This window comes from Rhopalosiphum maidis, chromosome 4 (genome assembly GCF_003676215.2).
Source record: "Rhopalosiphum maidis isolate BTI-1 chromosome 4, ASM367621v3, whole genome shotgun sequence".
Lineage (NCBI taxonomy): Eukaryota > Metazoa > Arthropoda > Insecta > Hemiptera > Aphididae > Rhopalosiphum > Rhopalosiphum maidis.
Genome location: NC_040880.1, coordinates 21,579,876 through 21,601,589, shown reverse-complemented (window position 1 = coordinate 21,601,589; position 21,714 = coordinate 21,579,876). Strand labels below are relative to the sequence as shown.

The window sequence follows — 21,714 nt, the reverse complement described above, 5'->3', positions numbered from 1 at the left end:
ACTTGAGTACATATATATTCAGATATTATGTAGTCTCTTAGAGTGCGTTTATATACTATAATAAAATTTCTATATAGTACCTATATTATATTCAACACGTATAGAACTAATATTTTAAGCACTGGAGCTTGTCAACAATATAATAATATTAAAGTTATCGAATTTGCGCCAGCTCGAAAAAAACAACTTTTCACGTGGATTGTCTGTAATAAAATGTGTCGATCGCGGGTTCAAGGCACGTAAATATTCAATACAAGCGTTATAGGCACAATTTGGATAGGGTGGGTGTGCTTGACACCCTTCGAATCACCCACATAATATAACATCTGCGTAGTTAATTAATTCGTATTTTGTTAACAAGATTATTGAAGCTATTATCAAATATTTAATTATTTAAATTGTAGGTGCGAAGTAAGTTTTGCTCATCAAGCAATCCATAATTATTGTAAAACTAGCATTCTTAGAAATTTTTTTCGTTAAAATTACACCCCTGACAGGAGCGTTAAAATAAACTATAATAAGTGACCTTATATGCAATATGCATTTAGTAAAATATAGTCAATATTCAATAATATAACGTACCATTTTTACGATTGTCGGCGATGTATACGTGGTTGATGGTCTCAACCGCAACGTATCATTTTCCGTCTCATTTGATGTTTTTAAAAAACGAAAATGCGTTAACTCGGGTGTCGAAATACGTATAAAAAGCGGCCGGGCGGTGGTAGTTTTTGTTTTAGCTTTTATTATTGTTTTTATCGTCACAGAAATTAAAATTAAAAAAATCGAGTAAATCGTTCGCGTGCGTTTATTTACAATATTATTGTGAATATTTCATATCATATTATACTTATCGTTAATCCCGAACGGTCCGGAATCGCGTAACGGACGCGGACGAACACGTGTGTCGTGCGTGAAACCGTATACCACACAGCTCTCGAGACTTTTCTCGCAGTTTACCGGTCACTGGTCGTTGGCGGCGGCAGATAGTGAGCGCGCGCGCGCGCCCGTAAAGCGCTCCTACTACGCGAATTCTCGTAAACAACACGACCAACGGACTTTTCCCTGCTCCGCCACCGTCGTGCCGAACTAATATAATAACGTACAATATTTGAAATTTGTTGGCGCACGCGCTAGCGCCATACGCGTTTTCCCGCAAAACAATTTAGAGCACTGAAAATATTATACTCATGCGTAAGTTTCATGTCATAATCATCATTATCAGTTATTTAAAAAAAAAATTATCTCACGCGTGATGATCGAATACGGTTGTAACGTTTGTGCTTATTATAATATATATCTGCATGAAATAGGAAATTATAAAATTTTAAATTTTAAATTCTAGACATACCAAAGTTGTCGCTAAACTAAACAACAATATAAAGCTGGGTTTACAGCCATGTCGTCTATATCGAGTCGTTAAGTTCAAAAATTGAGTTCGATCCAACTTAGAAACTTTCTGATAAACCATGGTAATCAATAAATAATACAATTATCACACAAAAAACCACACAACACGCCTGACAACGTAGCTGTGAACCTGACTTAGTATAATATATCGTGTATCAAGTACAATATAATATATTTTGTATAAATATGGATACTATATTATAGGTTTGTTTATGTTCAAAGGGCTCGTGGACTGTTTGGAAAACTTATTGTAATAGTTGTAATACTACGTTTTTATAATGGTAATTTGTTTTTAAGGTTAATCAATTATTTTAACAAAGATTAATACAATTTTATTTTTGATTTTATTATACCTGAATAAACAAAATTTAATCTATGACTTAGAGTGGTTGGCATCATGAATTTTATTCTTGAAACATATACTTATAAAAATTTCAGATAATAATATTTACAAGACAACCCTATTTCTGTGTTTTTTGGAATATTAGTTGTGATAGTTATTTAAAAATATTAAATAAAAATTGTTGTACCTTTTACACAGAATTGTATATTTAAAATAATACAATACTTTCTATACTTCTCAATAAATTGTATAATTAGTGTTCTTACTCTAAATTCTAAAACCACTTTAAAATACCTTTTCGTAATGTTTCAGATAAACATATTTACGTCGATAGATTAAATTTCTTCATTGCTCTCATATGCTGAATCCGCACGTGATAGTAAAACGCGATAGTTGCAATCATGAATCATGACCACTAATATAATATTATCAATTATCATGAAAGTATATATATAACTATATAAACATTAGGCATAGAATCTTTTAGGCCTTCGGAGGCTTGCTTAACGTTTGCTTGTCTTACTTAAAATTATTTTTTATACAACTTAATACTATAATCTTACTTTAAAAGGTTACATTATTACTTTTGGACGTAAGTTCCCACTAATCCCTTTCCTATACAAAAGTTATGTACACACCACAACAGATATATATATTTGGCACACATTAACCAATTTTATATTAGTTATTATTTACTACTTTACATTTACGATCTATTTATGTAAATATGCATAGAAATTATTTTTCAAATATTTATCGTATCCTAACATATAAGTATATGCGGCTAATGTCCGAGGTACATAAATCATATTATTAAAGAATGTTAAATTAAAAACTAAAATGTACAATCTTTTCAAAAACACTTAAGTGTTCTATTATATTTAGAAGAGTGTAGACATTAAAAGTCACTGTGTAAGCAGCTTTTTTTAGCATCGTAAGAATTGAAGCACAAGAAACCTTCCCCTGTTGACTTCTTTTATTTTTAACTTCATGAATAAATCGTTGAAGTTTTATTTATGATCACGAAGTATGTAAATTTTAACTACAATGCTGAATAGAATATGTGGTAAAATCTACCTTAGTATATAATACGATCGTTAAGTGAATAATTGTCACGTGACATGTCATTCAAACTTAAACGATATTTACACCAGATAATAGAATAATGGCCGTAGACATTTATTAACTCAAAAGTTGAAATGCAAATTTAAGTACAATTATTTAATGTACCGTTTGGTCATATTACAAAGTTAATACTTTTAGGTACAATAAATTATGATATAAAATATTTAATTATTATTAATTCATGGATACGTATATTGAAGACTTAATAATTTTGATAAATTTAAAACTTTAAATCTTAACGTTAAGTATATAGATTATAGGTGTACCAATTCTAAAACTAATGAATTACTTACTGCTGCACTATAATGCCAGAAAAAATACAGTGGATTTGATGTGAGAGACCTACTCAATAGTCTTATAGAAAGTAAAAATTATACAAAAATTGTCGAAAACAAAAATATATAAACGAGTTTTGCGTCGTGACAAAAATCATGCTGCCAGGGCGGCCTACAGTGTAAATAGTTACGTAAAACAAAGTATAATGAACTCGTGGGCGTAATGCGTAAGTACTAATAAACGTCCGGATTTGGCTACGCGCGTCTCGATATTGCTGCAAGCGTAGAGTAGGTGTTTGCTTGCGCCGTCAAAGTTGAACTATACATCATAGTTTTGTTAATAAACTGAGAATGTAGGTACACTACTACTCGTGATATACAATATGTGTACAGGAGGTTTTATAGAAGCGTGATGTTCTCTAGGTCAAAATCCAAACCATCCGTGTATTTTTAATATACATAATAAGACAGTGTACCTATGACTAATCCCGCAGACAGAAGTTGCATACCAGTTTTAATTTATATTTAATAGAACATACAATATATGATATACATAATCAAAATTAAATTAAACGACGATAGAAAATCCGAGAGAGGGGGAAACGATGATGCTCTGTATTTTTTTTAGTAACGCTTAATTTTAATAGAGTGAAAGTTTAACGTTAATACGTTTATGGGATTTACTAAAAATAAAAAATAAACCATAAAAATCTCAGTCTAAACGATTTTAAAATCTTAATTGTTTTGCGTGTATTATCATAATATCAAATCAGTATTATGATCTGTTAATTCTTTACTTTCTTCTAACTTTAAATGTGTAGTACTACACATAATACAGTTCAACGCATATTTATATAAATTGCAGGTGCTATAGTGAAAGAGTAGTATTTCCGGGCACAATAATTTTTATCTGATCCACACATATACTGCACATATAATATATATACCCAGTCAAGAACCATATAAATGCGTTATACGCACTCACTTAGGCGAGTTCATGATAATATATTATTTTACTATATACATAATAAATGTTTCCCTGTTTACAAGTATATCAAATAAAAATATAAAGAACCCAACAAGAAACATCTCTAAATTTATATCAACCTGACCCATATATTATTATAGTAATAGTTATAACAATATTAGAACACCATTTTGTTCGTGGATAATTAAGTTGAAACAGAAATTATAGTATAAGTTCCTACTCACACGAACACATTTTAGGTAGTTCCAATATATACCATTACTCATAGAAATTTACGAAAACAAAAATAACATAAACTATCTATACGGTTTAAATTTGAATATAATACTTAATATTTTTAATTTATACAATAATTTGTAAGCGTTGTATAGTAATATTTAAAAATAAGACAAATATTGAACCATATTAATAATTTATTAGGATTATTATTTCGGAAAAAAATTCTTTTCCTTTAAAATGTTAGGTTAATTAATTTTAAGACATCTTTTAAGTTTTAACATAAACAGTTATATGTAAAATCTGTATCTATATATACCTACACATAACGACATAATACTAATATAATAATGACTATAAATACAAAATATATTACTGAGATTATGAAATATGTTCCAAATTTTAAGACACGACTTCCTTGAAAAAAAGAACAATTGATTTTGAATTTGTAATGTCGTTTAACTGCGTTTTAGCCAACCCCGTATACATTATAGATTAAAAAAAAATACCATAGTAATTACAATAATTTATTTATAACTCAAGTTTACTTCTGTATATTATGTCATTAATTATTTTAACAGTATAATAAAATTAAAATAATAAATCTCAACACGAATAACTTTACTCTCTTGAAAGTTTAACGGATATCATAACTCGTAACTGTTTAATTAACAATTAACACATTTTAAGCAAAATTACGTACTAATGAATGATATCACATTCCATTCTTTATCCTAAACTATAAAAATAATCGAGGAAAAAATTTAAATTAACCTTTATAAGAAGCTTTATTTTCAATGATTAAAATATTTCAAAAAAGTACAACAATCTTTAAAGAGCTTTATATTAACCTATGTCTTATTTCTAACGTCAATGGTAAATACATCATATACTTAACTTGCATAATAGTTTTTTAATATTTATGTAACTATGCTATAAACCCCAATAATAATTTTTAAATATACATTTTAGTAAAATAAATAAATGTACCTAGTGCATACCTATAATTTTTTTTATATATATATACCTAGGTACTACATTTTTATTTTGAACTCAACTTATTAACTTTAAATATAAATATAACATCAAATCATTTAATTTTATAGATTCCTTTAATATATGTTTATAATTATTCTGTATTAGATACTCGTAAGTGATATTTAATTCTTTCTTGTATCGCATTACTCATAAGATATTTATTTTTTAAATTTATGAATAGTTAGATTAATATAAAGCTGTTAAATTCTCAAACAGGTTAATTTAAATAAACACTTAAAATATAAAAGATGCTAAGAAAATCAAAATGCATTATTATAATACATATTCCCCAAGTAAATATTTATCTGCATGCCGGTTTCAAACGAGCTACTATAGTAGTTGAAGTACTATAGGCCGCTCAACATCTGTACAGTCTATACGCAGAGTTAATTGACTACTCCGTAAAGTCCACACTCTGGGTTAATCATAGAATTCCGTATTTAAATTCGATAATAAAATACATTTTCTGTACCATATGAGGGGAACAAGAGAATCGACTTTCTTATTTCCTTGAGGCCCTGCTGGAGATCCGTGGAAGATCAACTGGGTCAATTATCTTTGACACATACTTACATTGTTTACCAGTATTATCATAATATATCATTGTTGGAAAAAAATCACAGCAAACTTTCTTCTCTTCAACAAATATGTAAAGCACGCATATACTAGGTATTATACGATATTATATTATATTGAAATAAGTCCAAAAACAAACAATAAGGTAAAATTGTATATTTCGAATTATCAGTAAGTGAAAATCGAAAGTCACTATATAATACATTAAAACGTCTATACTGCAATGGAAATATAACATTTACAACTAGATAAATAGTTTTTTAACAGTGACACGTGTTAACTAAAGATAGCTTAAAGGAACGCCCAGTTATAATATGTATAGCCAAGAATTGTGTCAACTACTTTATCATTTAATTACGCGCATTTCTCTGAATGATATTCATTCCATAAGTAATATGATTTATTGTATATGTGTCTAAAATGCTATTGTTTTTTTTTTATTCGCCTGATGAAAGTATACGATTTCTAAGTACCTTATAACATTTTTAAACAAACATATACTAAAGAAATGTTTAATATTAAAATGAATGTATATAAATAAATTAATACAGAAATACATTCAATATTATAATCACAATATCATTAAACCACACATTTAACTATCTAATATATATAATATACATAGCTTTTGAATTAAATTTGCACGGCTAAAACAATAACAACCAAATTATTTTAAATGACAAATATACAAAAGATCTAAAAGAAAATTATCATTAAATAAAAAAATTTAAATTATTTTTTTAGTAATCAATACGATTGTCTAAATCTTTTAATAATAATCGATCTACTTTATACGAATTAAATTTACATAGCAGGCAACTTCAAAGCAATTTCGACTAATACAAAATTTAATTAAAACATTCCAATCAAATAAAATCCATAAAAATTAATTGTTTTAAAAACACAAATAGCACTATACATTTTAATTAAATCACTTTGCGTGAATCTTTTTAAAGTATGTGCAAAAAAAACGTTGACTTGTAACAATAATAAAAAAATATTAAAAATATAGATACACTAGCAGAATTCCAAATACTGACTATCGCATTGTTGAGGGATTTAAGTTTCTCTGAAAACAAAGTCATAAATTTATATCATTCTTATTCCCTAGAGATATCTCCCTCAAAAGAAAAATTATAACTTGCAGGCATATTTTCTTTGTTTGAAGATTTCTTATTAGAAAATTGAATAAGGCAGAGATCAAAATATAGTAACATTAAAAAAAAAAAAATCAGTAATATATTAAAAATAATAATAATCTGGTATAAATTAGCAAATCATATATTTTTGTAAGTAATTTAAATAAATAAAATATAAATGTTTAGTACTACCTAACTGTTCAATTGTACCTTTTCTCTACTATCTATATAGGTAATTATAATTAATTGTATGATCTACACAAAATATCATAATCATTTTCATTGCCAACTTTGACTATAACGAAGACATTGCAGTTAGTTTTTAAAAAATAACCAGGTAACTCACTCTACTGTATACATATATTAAGTTTGGAGTATACCTATATATATCAATGCAAAGAATGTAACCAATTACAATAAGGTATTTTAAATTTTAATTGAATTATAATAATTATTGCATACAAAAACAAATCCTGAACAATTAAAGAGACCAATGAATACATCATTTTTTAAAGATAGCGTTCATGTAATATACATTACTATAATTTGGTTAGGTTTAATTTAGTTTGGACTAATTTATGTAAAAAAAAAGGAACATTATACTTTAATAAAAAAATGCTTATGTAGGTACTTACAGTAAAATTAGTGAATAAATTTATGGTACGAATACCATAAGATTATAGAAAATGTTAATAAACCTAATACTAAAATGTTTGAAATCACTGATATTTGCATTATTTAAATTACGTCAACATATAACTAAAATTGATTGAAAACAATTATTCTGCGCTTAAATATCCGATTTTGTAAAATTTTATAAAAATAATATTGCTATGTTACATATGACTTTGAAATAAACGATTAAAAAAAAAAAAAAAACTAAAAAACCAATTGATATAATAAACATTTTCAAAATTGTTGACTTAAAAACCAACATTTAAACATTTTATCAATATAAATTTAAAAAAATCGAATATTTAAAATGTCTATACTATAAATAATTTTTGAAAGTCATGATATGTTTAAAAAATACTAATATAAAGATTTGGTGACATTTTTAAGTTAGTGTGATATAAATAGATGTAAATATTTCCTTTTCCAACTGTTTTTTGTTAATATTCCAAAATTATTTAAATAAAAATTTAAATAACTAATTTCACCAGAAACAATCTTCATTATTAAAAAATGTAAGCAAAAATAATACTCAAAAACATAAAGAAATACAAAAAAAAAAACACAAAAAAATATTTAAACACCATTGTTAGACCAATAAATTTTATATATAGTGCTAAAAAAAAAGAAAGAATGTGTATAAGGAAGATAACATTATTTTTAATAACTATAATTTAAGTATACGTATTACACTTAAGTAGTTAAAATAATAAAATATTCGTTCATCAAGATTCAATTGTACAAATGTATTCAACCGGAAACACCTTCTAAAAGATTTTGATACAATGAATTTAAAATGGTTAGCATTTTATTAAATAGGTACTACTTTATCCAAATCAGATAACATTTAATATATAAATACAATATACTTATGTACTATATGTATTTTTTATTCAACAGCTTGTAATTTACTAATTTCGCTAGGTATATATAAATACATATAATTGGTATCTATGCGAAAGGAATACATTCCTGTCAAGTGGTTACAGTCGATTAAACAACAAACAGTAATATAGATAAAAAAAAAACCAGCGAAAACGTGACTAATAAAATAATTATAATAATTATTATATTACTATCGATAAAATAAACAATTAGTTTATATAGTTTAACCCAAAAGTGATTAACATAAAATTATATGCATGTTATACACATTTATTTTTACATTCTAATATAATATACCTACACAAAATCATGTAAATAAAATGTAAATACCTACGTAACGAATCTACGACTAATATTAAAGTTTGTTATTTTCATCAAAACTAATAAAATATAAAGTACTTTCATCTATTATTATAATTTAACTGATGTTAATATTCTATAAGAAACCAAAATATACATTATTAGCAAATAGCATAATTAAAAAAAACCATTAAGCCTTTAATTTATTTCAAAAATACATTTTCATAAAAAATTACGTATATTTAAATAAAAACATCAACATTTAATTTATTAAATTATCTTATGCTATTAATATATAATAATAAGCACCTAAGTGATTCAACTCAAAAATCTCATCTTTGTTTTTCAAAAATGTATTAATTATGTGCGTGAATGCACTTAAACTACCTATAAATGGTTGCATACGGCGTGGAAGACAATTACAATAGTTAATGAAATAGCAAATGTATATAATATATATACTATATAATACTATATAAATTTATAGTTATTGATTTTGTTTTACTTAATATGTATTAATAAAAAATAAATAGTTCAATTGAAAGTAGACATAATTATTGTAATTTATGAACTACTAAAACTGATACTGTATAAAACCCACCTCAAACCAATTTGGTTATACGGTATCCAACTATAGGGATCAGCAAAAAAAATTCAATATTTATAAAATTCGAACATTCCAATTAATCTCGCTACGCGTAATTACATGTGCTCCTCTGTATGTTTCAAACCACACCTTACATTCAGACTTAAAAATACTCACTGTTCAAGAAGAAGCCAAAAATTCCTATAAACTTTTCCGTGCCTGTCTTACAAATCACTCTACCCTCTAATCCTTCCTCTAAACTCTGAATCCATTCCCGGAAACCCGCCTAGAAGGTTAAAGCAAAATTGGAACCGTGACCTGAAATAACTTTAACTCTCTAGCCAGTAAGTGTTGCCGCTGGGTGATTACTTCATCATGTCAACCATGCCAATATATGTAAATCCTCAAACATACTTATTGTAAAATTTATTTATAGATTTTATGTATTAAAAAATAAATGTTAAAAAAATATATATATGTCGAGTGGTACAGTGGAATAGACAGACAAATAAGGAAGAGACTTGCAGATTTATTTAAGGATATTGGAAGTAATTTTAAATCAATTTAACATTTTAACTTTCGAAAAATATCAGCCATTTATTGCAGGGTTTAGTCTTATAAACTTCAAATATGTTCTAAGAAAAAACTGAAATATAACTACTTTAAAATATATATATATATATAATTTAGTTATGATATGAATAAATAATTAAAACTATAAATATAGGTACCTAAGAGTTTTCAAGTTTTAGTTTTCGACTACTAAATACTTTATCAAATTATTTAAATAACTTAAAATAAATCCATAATAATTAAAATATTACTAAATATTAATTTGGTACACAAAACATCACTCATAATATCATGCTATTTTTGAAAAAAAGTCATATACTATATTAACATGTTTAAAACAAAAAAATCTGAATTAAAAAACAATTTTGTCAAATTAATTAATTACTATTACTTTGATATTCTAAAATTGACAAATACAAAAAAATAATATAACAGAAAAGTATTACACAAAATTCAAAAGCACATTCCCGATAAATTTCATATCTTTTTTGAAGCATGTACCTCACCCATATTATAACATGAAACCACCTAGGAAAATTCCATTCTTTATATAATATAATATACTTATACACATGCACATGCACGCATATTATGCATAGAACGTGCAATAAACTCAATAGGTCATTTCTATTTCATTTCACGTTACAAGGTTTTATTGGCTTCTTGTTCTTACAGTATACGCTATACATATAGGTACACCGTTATGAAAAACATAATTCAGTTACAAAAGGATTAAAGTAAACATTTTTACCAATCTAATTTTTATAACTACCTATACTTGTATTGGTTTATATAACCGCTCCAAGTTTGGAATGTTCAACATATAGGTAGTTTAATAAATTTTACTTTACGGGACCACATATTATAATACCTAGGTAATGAGACAGAATACTATACTATATCCAGCAGATAAAATCGACCTAGTATGGAAATAACAATACTAACGACGATTTAAATGGCGGTCGATATAATCATGTCACATTTACGTTTCGTTTATATATATCTTATAAAACACGATTATTGTCACCAATGGAATTCTTAATACTATCCACAAATTATTATACTTATGCACTTTGGACTAGATAATTATATTTAAATCACGATTAATGTACTGTTAACCGTTTAGAATTTCGGACGCAAACGATTTCAATTAATCAAAAATACATTGGTATAACCATTATAATATCTAAATACTATACGCCAAAGACAATCTACATTTTAACAATTAGGTAACAAGAGTTATTGACAATATTGACAATTTCAATAAAAATAAAGTACATAAATAACATGACGAGTACCTACCTATGTTTTTTAGTAAATACCATTTCATTTTGAAACATGTTTACTTTCTATTCAATATTCATTGATCGTCTTACGGGTAACGTATAAAACGTGTTCATTTCCTATTTGGGGTGCTCCCTAGTTTATTGAAACCTAAGGAGGCTCGTTCAAGGTTGCGGTGTACATACAAGACAGCCACATAACTACATATAGTTTAAGAATCTCTAATCAGAAACATCAATATAATACTGATGTTATAAAGACAACAACATCTAAAAAACACTCAGAACAGAAAAAAAAATCCATTAACATTTACCCTTATATTTACATTTACGTAATTCACGATACAATTTATATAAACGTATAAAAGTACTAATTAATGTTTAAAAGATACGAAGGTACTTACTTTTATTGTACGTCTATCTGTAAAATACAAGGAAAAATTGTTCCATGTTATATATATAATATATATTTGTGTGTGTGTATGTAAAAATAGCAAATATTAATTATCCAGAACTAATGATACCATTTTGTGTCACTAACCAGGTTAAATTTATAACACCTAAACGTGCTCAAATATATTACACGGTCAAGTTTATCATAAAGGCCTTTAACAAACCTGTATTATTTTAATAAATCTACTAAAAAGATATGTATTTATTAGGTGCAAATATAATTTTACAGAATATTAATGAAACAATTTAACAATTAATACATTTATATATAAGTACTAAGTAAATACATAATTATCTAAGAGGTAGGCCATATTTTGTTAATGTAATTGACAAATATGGCCTACCTCTTAGGTAGGCCATAATATGTCTTGCCCCTTGGAACAAAGTATAACACGCTATAAACGATTACTTGTTTTTACATAACTATACACACTGTGATAATAATTAATAGCAGATGTTTATATAGTAAATAATTACATCACATGTTAGAATGTCAGGTGTAATACATTACAGTCGTCAATGACCGGGTTTGTATGGAGGGCACTTAATTATTAAGAGGAGAAAGTGATTCCGACAAAATTAAACGAATTGATTCCTCTACCAATATTGAGTATACATATTATAAAATATAAAATTAACCGTTAAAAACTATCTGTTCTGAATTTTACATTAATTTATTTTATTTCATTTTTTTAACTAATTATATTACATACAATCTATAAATAATGTTATAATAAGAATGTTTGTATTTATATTGGCTTGATTGACATGATGAATCATTCAGCGACAAAAATTACTGGCTAAAGAGGGTTATTAGTGTTATTTCAGGCCACAGCTTCAGTTGCGCTTTAGCCTCCTAAGCGGGTTTTTTGGGACGTTTTCGGAATTTAAAGCGAGGATTAGTGAGTTAGAGTGGTTTACAAGACGGGCACGGAATAGCTTGTAGGAAATTTTGTCTGTTTCTTGAACGGTTTCTTAAACCTGAATGAAAGGTAAGATTTGAAACATACGGTGAAGTACAAGTAATCATTTGTAATGAGATCCAATTAGACATTATAAATTATTAACTATAATTTAGATACTCAAAATGTATTCAATGTTCATTATCACCAAGGACAACATAACATGGATAAAATCTATAATTATTCTTAAATTCTATAACTTTTTCTCTAAATTGTGTCTAAAAACTACTCGACTCGTTTTTACTTAACGACAAAATCAAAACAATTATGATACCATGGCTAGTGCACAAACACTTTATAGTATGTGAAATTTAAATATATAACGACTAGAAGCATCGTAATAAGTAATAAGTAGTGACTAATGACCTACACATTTACTCCGATACATACGAAACACAAAAACAAAACTAAGTTTATAATATATATGCACTCCACATTAGGAATAGCGGACAATAATGTAAAGAATGTTTATAATTATGATAATGAAATATGACACGAATTACGCAAATAAACAAATTCAACAAAATATTTAAATATTTTTAGTTTTACGTTTTGTCGGACGTCAAACAAATAATACGCAATAGTAGATCTATCGATTACTTATTCTTCGACAAGAATTAATGCTGGTGTACCTCAAGACGCAGTTACCGCCCCTCTACTTTTCATTAATTTCTGATCAGCTTAACTCGAACCAAACTCTTTTTAGTGACTTTGCAGTGCCGCAACTACCGGAGGTGCTAGGGGTGTACAAAACCCCCGGGCCCCGGGCGACCGAGCCCTAAATTAATTCATAACAATAGGCTTATGGGCTGAACTATTTGGAACTTATTTTTCTAAATATTATTATGGATACAATTTATTATACGTCTGATCAAAATGAAAAATGTTTAGACTATAGGAGAATTATTATTCAATAATGCTAATAATAACAATTATGTGTATTTAGAAATTAAATTAATTTTTTATTATCTAAAAATAGAAGGATTTTGTATAAAATTAATGTATGTCAAATAGTTTATCGCACCACGCCACCCGCCACAACACGTTTCATATAAGCATACTATATATTATAAGGTAATTTTTTAAGCATGCTCACCCCATTTTTATGCTTATATTATGTAGACATTCATTTCTGAGTTTTGAAATTTTTAAATGTAATTCAAGACGATAGTTTCGAGTACTTAGATTTTTCACAACATTTTAGAAGTATTCTGTGGCGATAACAACATTGGTTTTTCAAATGAGAACATATATTATGTTTCAAAGCAAAATGTGAATCAGGTAATTTTCCTGAAAATGTTGACGTATTATAATCGAAATTTGAATGAAAACTTCCGGAGTTATTCTATTTTAAATATTAAGAATTAAGGATAATAATCTATTATACAAAAATAATTTGTAAATGAATACGAGCTCGATAATTATAATTCGGTATGCAATATAAACTATTCGTTTAAAATGTCTACTTATTACTAAATGCTTATATATTAATATTGCACCTGGCAGTTTTCAAAACATGGACTATTATCCTCATTTCTTAGTATTTAAAGTATAATAAAAAACTCCGAAAGTTTTCGTTCAAATTTCGATTATAATACGTCAACATTTTCAGAAAATTACCCGATTCAGATTTTGCTTTAAAACATAATATATGTTCTCATTTGAAAAAATAAAGTTGATATCGCCACAGGAATACAGAATACTTCTTAAATGTTGTGAAAAATATAAGTACTCGAAAATATCGTCTATAATTACATTTAAAAATACATTTAAGTATACATGCATAATTCAAGCATAAAAATGGGGTGAGCATGTTTGAAAAATCACCTTGTGTAGTGACATTTATAACAACAATACAATAAGCACAAAAAAGAAATGGTACAAAAAACACATTTTAATATTAATAGTTTTATACAAAACATTGTTGATATTTCCCAATTTCCCAATTTTATCCTAATTCAATTATAAAACCAATAGACTGTTTTAGGAGCTGTTGGTCATTTTGCTCCTCATCTATCTGTGTACAATAATGTATAAAGCTACAAGCAGAAAGTTATATTTTTTAAGGATCTATTACGTATTTAGGTCCTTGGTTAAATAGACCCTATAATATTTGCTTGCACACCCACCAATATATAGCAAGTTGCGGCACTATGAATTTGCCGATGACAATACTATCATAGCCACTAGTTCAAGATCCTTATGTAGTCTCCCTCTACATTCAAAATCGCCATACCTGGTAATCCTCAAAAGAGACTAAAAAGTGTCGTAACCTATTATTATGAATATCGAATACATAATGCATCAGTTATGATAAAAACAAAAAAAAAATGTTAATATAAACGCGTATAATTTAGCTATAACTATTTATTAACGAAGTACCTCCACTGGGAGGTCTCTTTACTCTGTATTTTCTGTGACGTATAAATATTAAATCAATTAAGCTGATTGTTCAATTATTATTGTAACAAATTTCCTAATAAAGAACTATGTTAAAAAAAAATCAGACGTAAGAATTAAAATAACATACATAAACATATATTAAATATCTTTAACATAAACGAAATTATAGTGTTATTATCAAAATTATCCCAATTTATTATTTATGCGAGTCAATTACTCAATTCATACGCAGGCGCAATGATATCACTGGTGGCTGATTGTAATAATTTATAATTAAGCATATTTTGACAGTATTTGCTGTACTACCACCACCATTTCAATCGTTTCGGAGCAGCATTACCCATATCCAGATCCATATAAGAAATGTTGCACCCCCAGAAGTATACGGTATCCGTCACATCAATATTACTCTAGTTCGGAAGTAGTTCCGTACAAAGTCTACACAGAGGTAGACTATTTACTATCTTCCAGATATTTGCCGACTTAAAATATTTTATTCTAACAAACAAAGTAATTAATAATTAATTACTTTAAAAAAATATATTTTAAATACGACCCAACTATGTAGGTACATCACAACGCTAACCCTGACTGTTGTTTTATTATTCAGTGTATTTGTATTGACCACCGAAAAGGAACGAGTCGGAGTATGTGACAGGCTATGTTTAATACGAAACGGAATCCGCGCCAAAAGCTGTTGATGACGAAGCGGTAGCTGGTACACCACGTGCGACGAAATATTCTTATCAGTCAAGATGACACATGAAGCGCGCGAAAAGGTCGCCCAAACACCACCACGGCAACGCTAATCAAAAAACTGAAAACTCCGTTGACCTGATATATTTGAAACACGTAAAAGGCTAAAATCGTATGATGTAGGTGAATGGGCAATTATAATTTATCTGATAAAACGAATACTTTTAATATACTTTCAAGTAAATATTACAACGCGTCTTATAATAGCCGGCTGCCAATTTATATCAATTCGTAAATCAAAAATAATAAATAAGACACCTACATCATTGATACCTAGAATAATCAAAGGTGTTTGGAACCCTCCCCCAACTTTGTTTTCATTACTATCTTTTGATTAAAATTGAAAGGTATAACTCATTTTTGGTCACCATCCCTTCAAAAAAAAATTCAAATTGCGACCTTGCGAAGTAACGTACCAGCTATATCGCATTATCGCGCTATTTCTACGTTTCACAAATTATGATGTTTTGACTAATACCTATTTGTTTTCAAGTAAAAATCATTTGGTATTAGATAATGAAATTTGGGGGGATTTGAATACTGAGGTGGGTGGACTCAGTAAGAACCGAACAAATATTTTTTAACAAACTCGGGGGTATGCCAAAAACATCCTGTCGGTTTCGACCGTTTTAGCGCAAGTACCCATCGCACGACTACATTGCATTGTGCGCAGAGATTGAGAGATTTACACACACAGACATCATCATATTATACACTTAGCCGATCACAATACTATTATAACATTAATGATTACGGAAGTATAAATACGATTCACGCCTTAAGGACAGCGCGGCGAATGATAAGAACCCACGTACCTTTCAACTTGTCGCGGACACTGGCAGTCAGATAAGACAGGACTCGGCTGCGGTCGCGACTCGAAGCGTAACCGCTCGCTCAATTGAACGACGATTTTCGATAAGGCGCGAACCGACGGCAAAACGAAAGAACGTCAAATAAATATATCAAATTATTGTCGCACGATAACACAGACACAGAGGAACACACTCGAAACGCAATTATTAACTACGATATCGCCACGATCGGACGACAACAGCTACTGCGGTGATATTAACCCGGTCCGGCACCAGTCTGGGGGAACGATAATTACCGGGCCGGCGGCCATGCTGCGAGAATTCCATTCATCGCGAGTGCGACGTTGCCAACACGCCAACCACGAGATGATTCACCACCGTCCGTGGGTCGTACGGGTGAACCGCCGTGACTGTTAATTTACAAATACTGAAATACCTACAAAAAATGTATAAATTACCGTAATAATTCACAATTTTATTGCTAGGTAGATGTAACTGGCCGTATATGTAGTAATGTTGTAACTTTATTTTCAACAATAGAAATTACAAAAAACTAATTTGTGCCATTTTTGGTACAATATGCAGAAAAGGGTTTTAAGATTTAAATGGTACCTAGTGCTTTTAATTACTTTCGATAAACATAATCTCATAGATATGACGAAACCCGATTAAATTAGTCATTTTTAAATACATATGTGTATATTCTAACACTATGATAAAATAAAAATTGCCCACATAAACCGAATCGAGTGCCCATGTTACGCCGCTTTTTTTAACATTGTCAATATACATTTATATTGGAACCAGACCATTTTGACCATATTCAGCGGATGCCCATATTAACCGGTATCCACATTAAACGGAAACCTCTGTATATAATATTTACCATAGCCAAATATAATATGTAGCCATGATATTTAGATCCAAGATAGGTACCCATTATTTTTAAATACTTATTTTAATTTTAAAAAATGTCTAGCTTATCCCTGGTTATATTTTTAAGATTCCGAACTCCGGTCTTAATAAATTATTAAGACTTATATTTAGTAAGCTTGGACATTGTATATTGACTCATGACTATTGATGAGTATAAAATACATGGTATATTAGTCATTAGATACATAATATATTACAGAATGCAGTACCTGTAGAAACCGCTTGTTATACGTTAGTAACAATAAGAATAATACAAATTTGTTTACCATTAAATATAAATGAATGAGAAATTGAGAAATATTATATGTGTTACCTATATTTAATAACACACAAGTCCCCGGTTCAATGCCCATTATATCAATAATAAATTTGTCATGGTACTCTGCCTATGAAATGTATATACATTACATATATTGTCATATTGATGTATTACATATTATTCAGGCAGTCACACAAAACATTTTCAATATTTAATAATAAATAATACATTTCTTATGTGAAACGTGATGTATAGACATACATATACTATTACTATATTAGTATTTAGACTACCTAGTACCAAATTGCAAATATTTATACATAAATGTATATAGGTACTGCCTCATATCTGTGAAATTAACAAATAACAGTATTAAATACTTTTTTCCTTATGTTTTGCTACTAAGGTAGGGAACTTCATAAAAAAAACATACATTTTAGTAGATACGAAACAAAAACATATAAGTGCTAATTGGCAGAACTTGTCGAAGCTAAGCCCTTTCAAATTTAAAATTAGACCACCAGAATTAATATTCTGTTCCTACTTGGGTACTTGACACTTGAAACTTTTTAATAAATTTATAATTTTTCATAGAATATATAAATATGAAAATTTTTTTAAAGTTTCGATAACCAAACCAAATACACCTACCTACGTAAAAGTGTATCCAAGACCAATTAATGCTATATTTTCTTAGTATTTTTTTTATTCGTTTTTAAATAATATCTACTTTTTGATATTGTATTAGTAAAAACTCTGATAATGGTAAATTTAGTAGAATAAATAATAATGAAATATATATAAAAAAAAATGCAGCATAAAATATTTTCTATTTTTATAAATATTTTTTTAGAAAATTACATTGATCAAAATATGTAATCAAAATCTATGCTTATGTCATATATTATAATATTTAATAACCAAAAACAAACTTATATTAGTTTTTCTTTTTACAAAATAAAACATTAATAATTTGTATTTATATACTTACAATAGATTCATTTTGATATAAATATTAATTTTTGAATCAATAGTACCAGCATAATAAGTAAAACTAGAGTAATTATCATATGGGAAGAGAAACAACTTACACAAGATAATTATCTATCTTACTTTATGGAATTTGTACAGATGAAAAAGTACATAATATATTTTGGAAAAAAAGTTTATTTGTTTACAAGTTATTTATTTGCCTAAACCACCCATTAAATTACCAAGACCTCCTCCAGCACCTTGTTGTAACTGCCGCATAACATTTTGCAATCCTGGCATTCCACCTAAAAAGATAATTAGTTAATTAATAAAAATAATTATTAATAAGTTACATGTCTCAAAATAAAATTTTTTGAATTATAAGATTTAAATATTTACAAAACAAACAATATTACTTCATAATTTTTAGAATTACTTAGCATAAACATACCAATTTGTTGTAAAACCCTGGGATCCATCATTTTTGTGATTTGTTGATTAAGCTTAGCCATTTGTGATGGATTGACATTCTTGGACATATCACCACTCTTAAATAATCCCTTAATTCCACCCATCTTTTTTACAACTCCAGCAAACTTTGTATATTGAGATATAAGTTCTCGTACTTCACGTTCTGTAACACCGGCTCCCTGGGAAACTCTAATTATACGTCCTGGTTGTTTTGTAAACAATTTTGCTCCATCTCTATGGTCAAGTTCTATCAAATTTAAGTATAATGTTTTTTTTATTTTCCAGTTAATAATAAATTTTACATTAAATCATATTTAAATAATTCACCTCCATCATTCATACTGTCCATGATTGTCATAAGCTTTTTTAATCGAGCCATAGATTCCATTTCACTACCTTTAGATAGAAAGTCTTGACTAAATCCTGGTATCATACCCTAAAAAAAAAAATGATCTCATATTAAAAATAATCTTAATTTTAAAAATTCAACAAAAGCCTAACCATGATTTGTGAAAATGGGCCCATCTTCATTATATTTTGAAATTGCTCGTACATATCTCTAATTGTGAATTGCCCATGTTTTATTTTTTCAATCAGCTCTTCATTATCTTCCAGTTTTAATTCATTTACTTTGTCAATAAGCCCTTCAATATCACCCATACCAAGCAATTTAGAAACAAACGGCTTTGTTTTAAATGGTTCAAAATCATCTATGTGTTCTCCAGTACCAATAAAAATAATAGGACTTTTTGTAGCTGCCACACTAATAAACAAAGTAAACAAATAATAAGCATCTTGTATTGACTCAAATCAAATAAACAATTAATAAACAAACCATTAAGATTTTAAAATATAATTTAATACAAAAGAAATCAATAGAAAAAAAAATATATTTCAACAACTAACGCGCTAAGTGCTCCTCCTCCTTTTGCATGTCCATCAAGCTTAGTTATCACTACAGAACCAATGTTAACTTTATCTTTAAAAGCTCGAGCTTGTCCTTCACAAGCTTGACCGATTGTTGCGTCCATAACGAATACTATGTTATCGGGTTTCTAAAATAAATTACCAATATTATTGTATGACATACTAATGAAATATAGGAAAATTTATTTTGAAATTTTCTTACAATAGTATTTGACACTTGTAACATTTCTTCAAATAGAGAAGCTTCTTGTTTATGTCGTCCACTAGTGTCAACAACAATTATCTCAAAACCTTCTTTTTTAAACATATCAACACCATCTTGAGCTATCACAACAGGATCTACTTCTGTGTAACTAAAATAATAATAATTAACATTTATATGATTAAGATGTATAGACATTCAATATATAAGAAATAATAAGTGTTACATAGTAACAAATAAATAAAATTCAATTAGTTTAACATACCTTCCGTAAAACGGTATTTGAGCTTTAGTAGCATTCTGTTTTAACTGATCATATGCTCCAGCACGAAAGGTATCCGCACACACCAGACAAGTTTTCCAATTTTTTTTTAGATAATAATATGCCAACTTGGTACAAGTTGTTGTCTTACCGGAACCCTGTAGTCCTACAAACATGATTATGTTTGGTCGGCCTTTTACTGGCTGATAAGATTTTACACCAGGATCTACTAACTGAAAACAAATTAAAATGATTGTGAGATTGAATCAAAGCATTGGTTAATTCGAGAGTGTACAACGGTCATACTTTCACTAGTTCTTTGAATACTGCGCTCTGTATCATTCGCCTCTTATTAAGACCTCCAGCCATCTCATCAAAATCAATGACATTACGTACATTTTCTCTAAGTTTTTTGACTAGCATAACATTGACGTTGGCTTCAAGCAGCGCTGCACAGATATCTTTCAGCATGGAGTTCAATACCTAAAGTAGACAAACATAATTCGAACTTAACATATTTTAATATACACCATAAACTTTTTACGTACCTCCTCGTTAATGACGCTGGCGTTGTTCAGACCCCGAAGGGCCGAAGTGATCTTGCGGCCCAAATCGGCCAAAACCATTTTGACGTCGGTTTACCCTAAAAAAAATATTAGTAAGCGTACTAGTCCATATAGAAAACTTGTTTTGAAATTTCACTTATTATCATCGATTTGATAACAACTCTACTACGTACACGACGGACTATATGTCTTAGTCCAACTGTGTCGTAGTTGATACAGTGTCGCCTTATAAGAGCGAAAATAATAGTAAGTTTATGCTTTTGGATCAAAATAAATCATTTTAGAGTATCAAATCTTATCACAGATACTATCAAATTTAAATCG

The 21,714-nt window shown here is 28.2% G+C and overlaps 2 protein-coding genes across 5 annotated transcripts in view; both read right to left on the bottom strand.

Annotated features, from left to right (window-relative positions):
* LOC113560419 (mitochondrial ribosome-associated GTPase 2) overlaps window positions 1-17,083 on the bottom strand; it is a 38,567-nt gene extending 21,484 nt beyond the window's left edge. For 2 of the 4 annotated variants that reach the window (XM_026966283.1, XM_026966281.1), the window contains exon 1: window positions 583-947. The gene's annotated coding sequence lies outside the window, so the exon portion shown is untranslated. Of the gene's footprint in view, window positions 1-582; window positions 948-16,798 lie in introns of those variants that run through there. The other 2 variants (XM_026966282.1, XM_026966280.1) reach the window with 2 other exon arrangements.
* Window positions 17,084-19,090: 2,007 nt separating this feature from the next.
* LOC113550337 (signal recognition particle 54 kDa protein) lies at window positions 19,091-21,532 on the bottom strand. The gene is made up of 9 exons (XM_026952086.1): window positions 21,373-21,532; window positions 21,131-21,307; window positions 20,828-21,057; window positions 20,563-20,713; window positions 20,340-20,488; window positions 19,935-20,196; window positions 19,761-19,869; window positions 19,414-19,680; window positions 19,091-19,267 (listed from the first exon to the last, which is right to left on the bottom strand). The coding sequence occupies exons 1-9, from the start codon at window positions 21,448-21,450 to the stop codon at window positions 19,176-19,178; spliced, it is 1,515 nt and encodes a 504-aa protein (XP_026807887.1). The 5' UTR covers window positions 21,451-21,532; the 3' UTR covers window positions 19,091-19,175.
* Window positions 21,533-21,714: the final 182 nt, after the last annotated feature.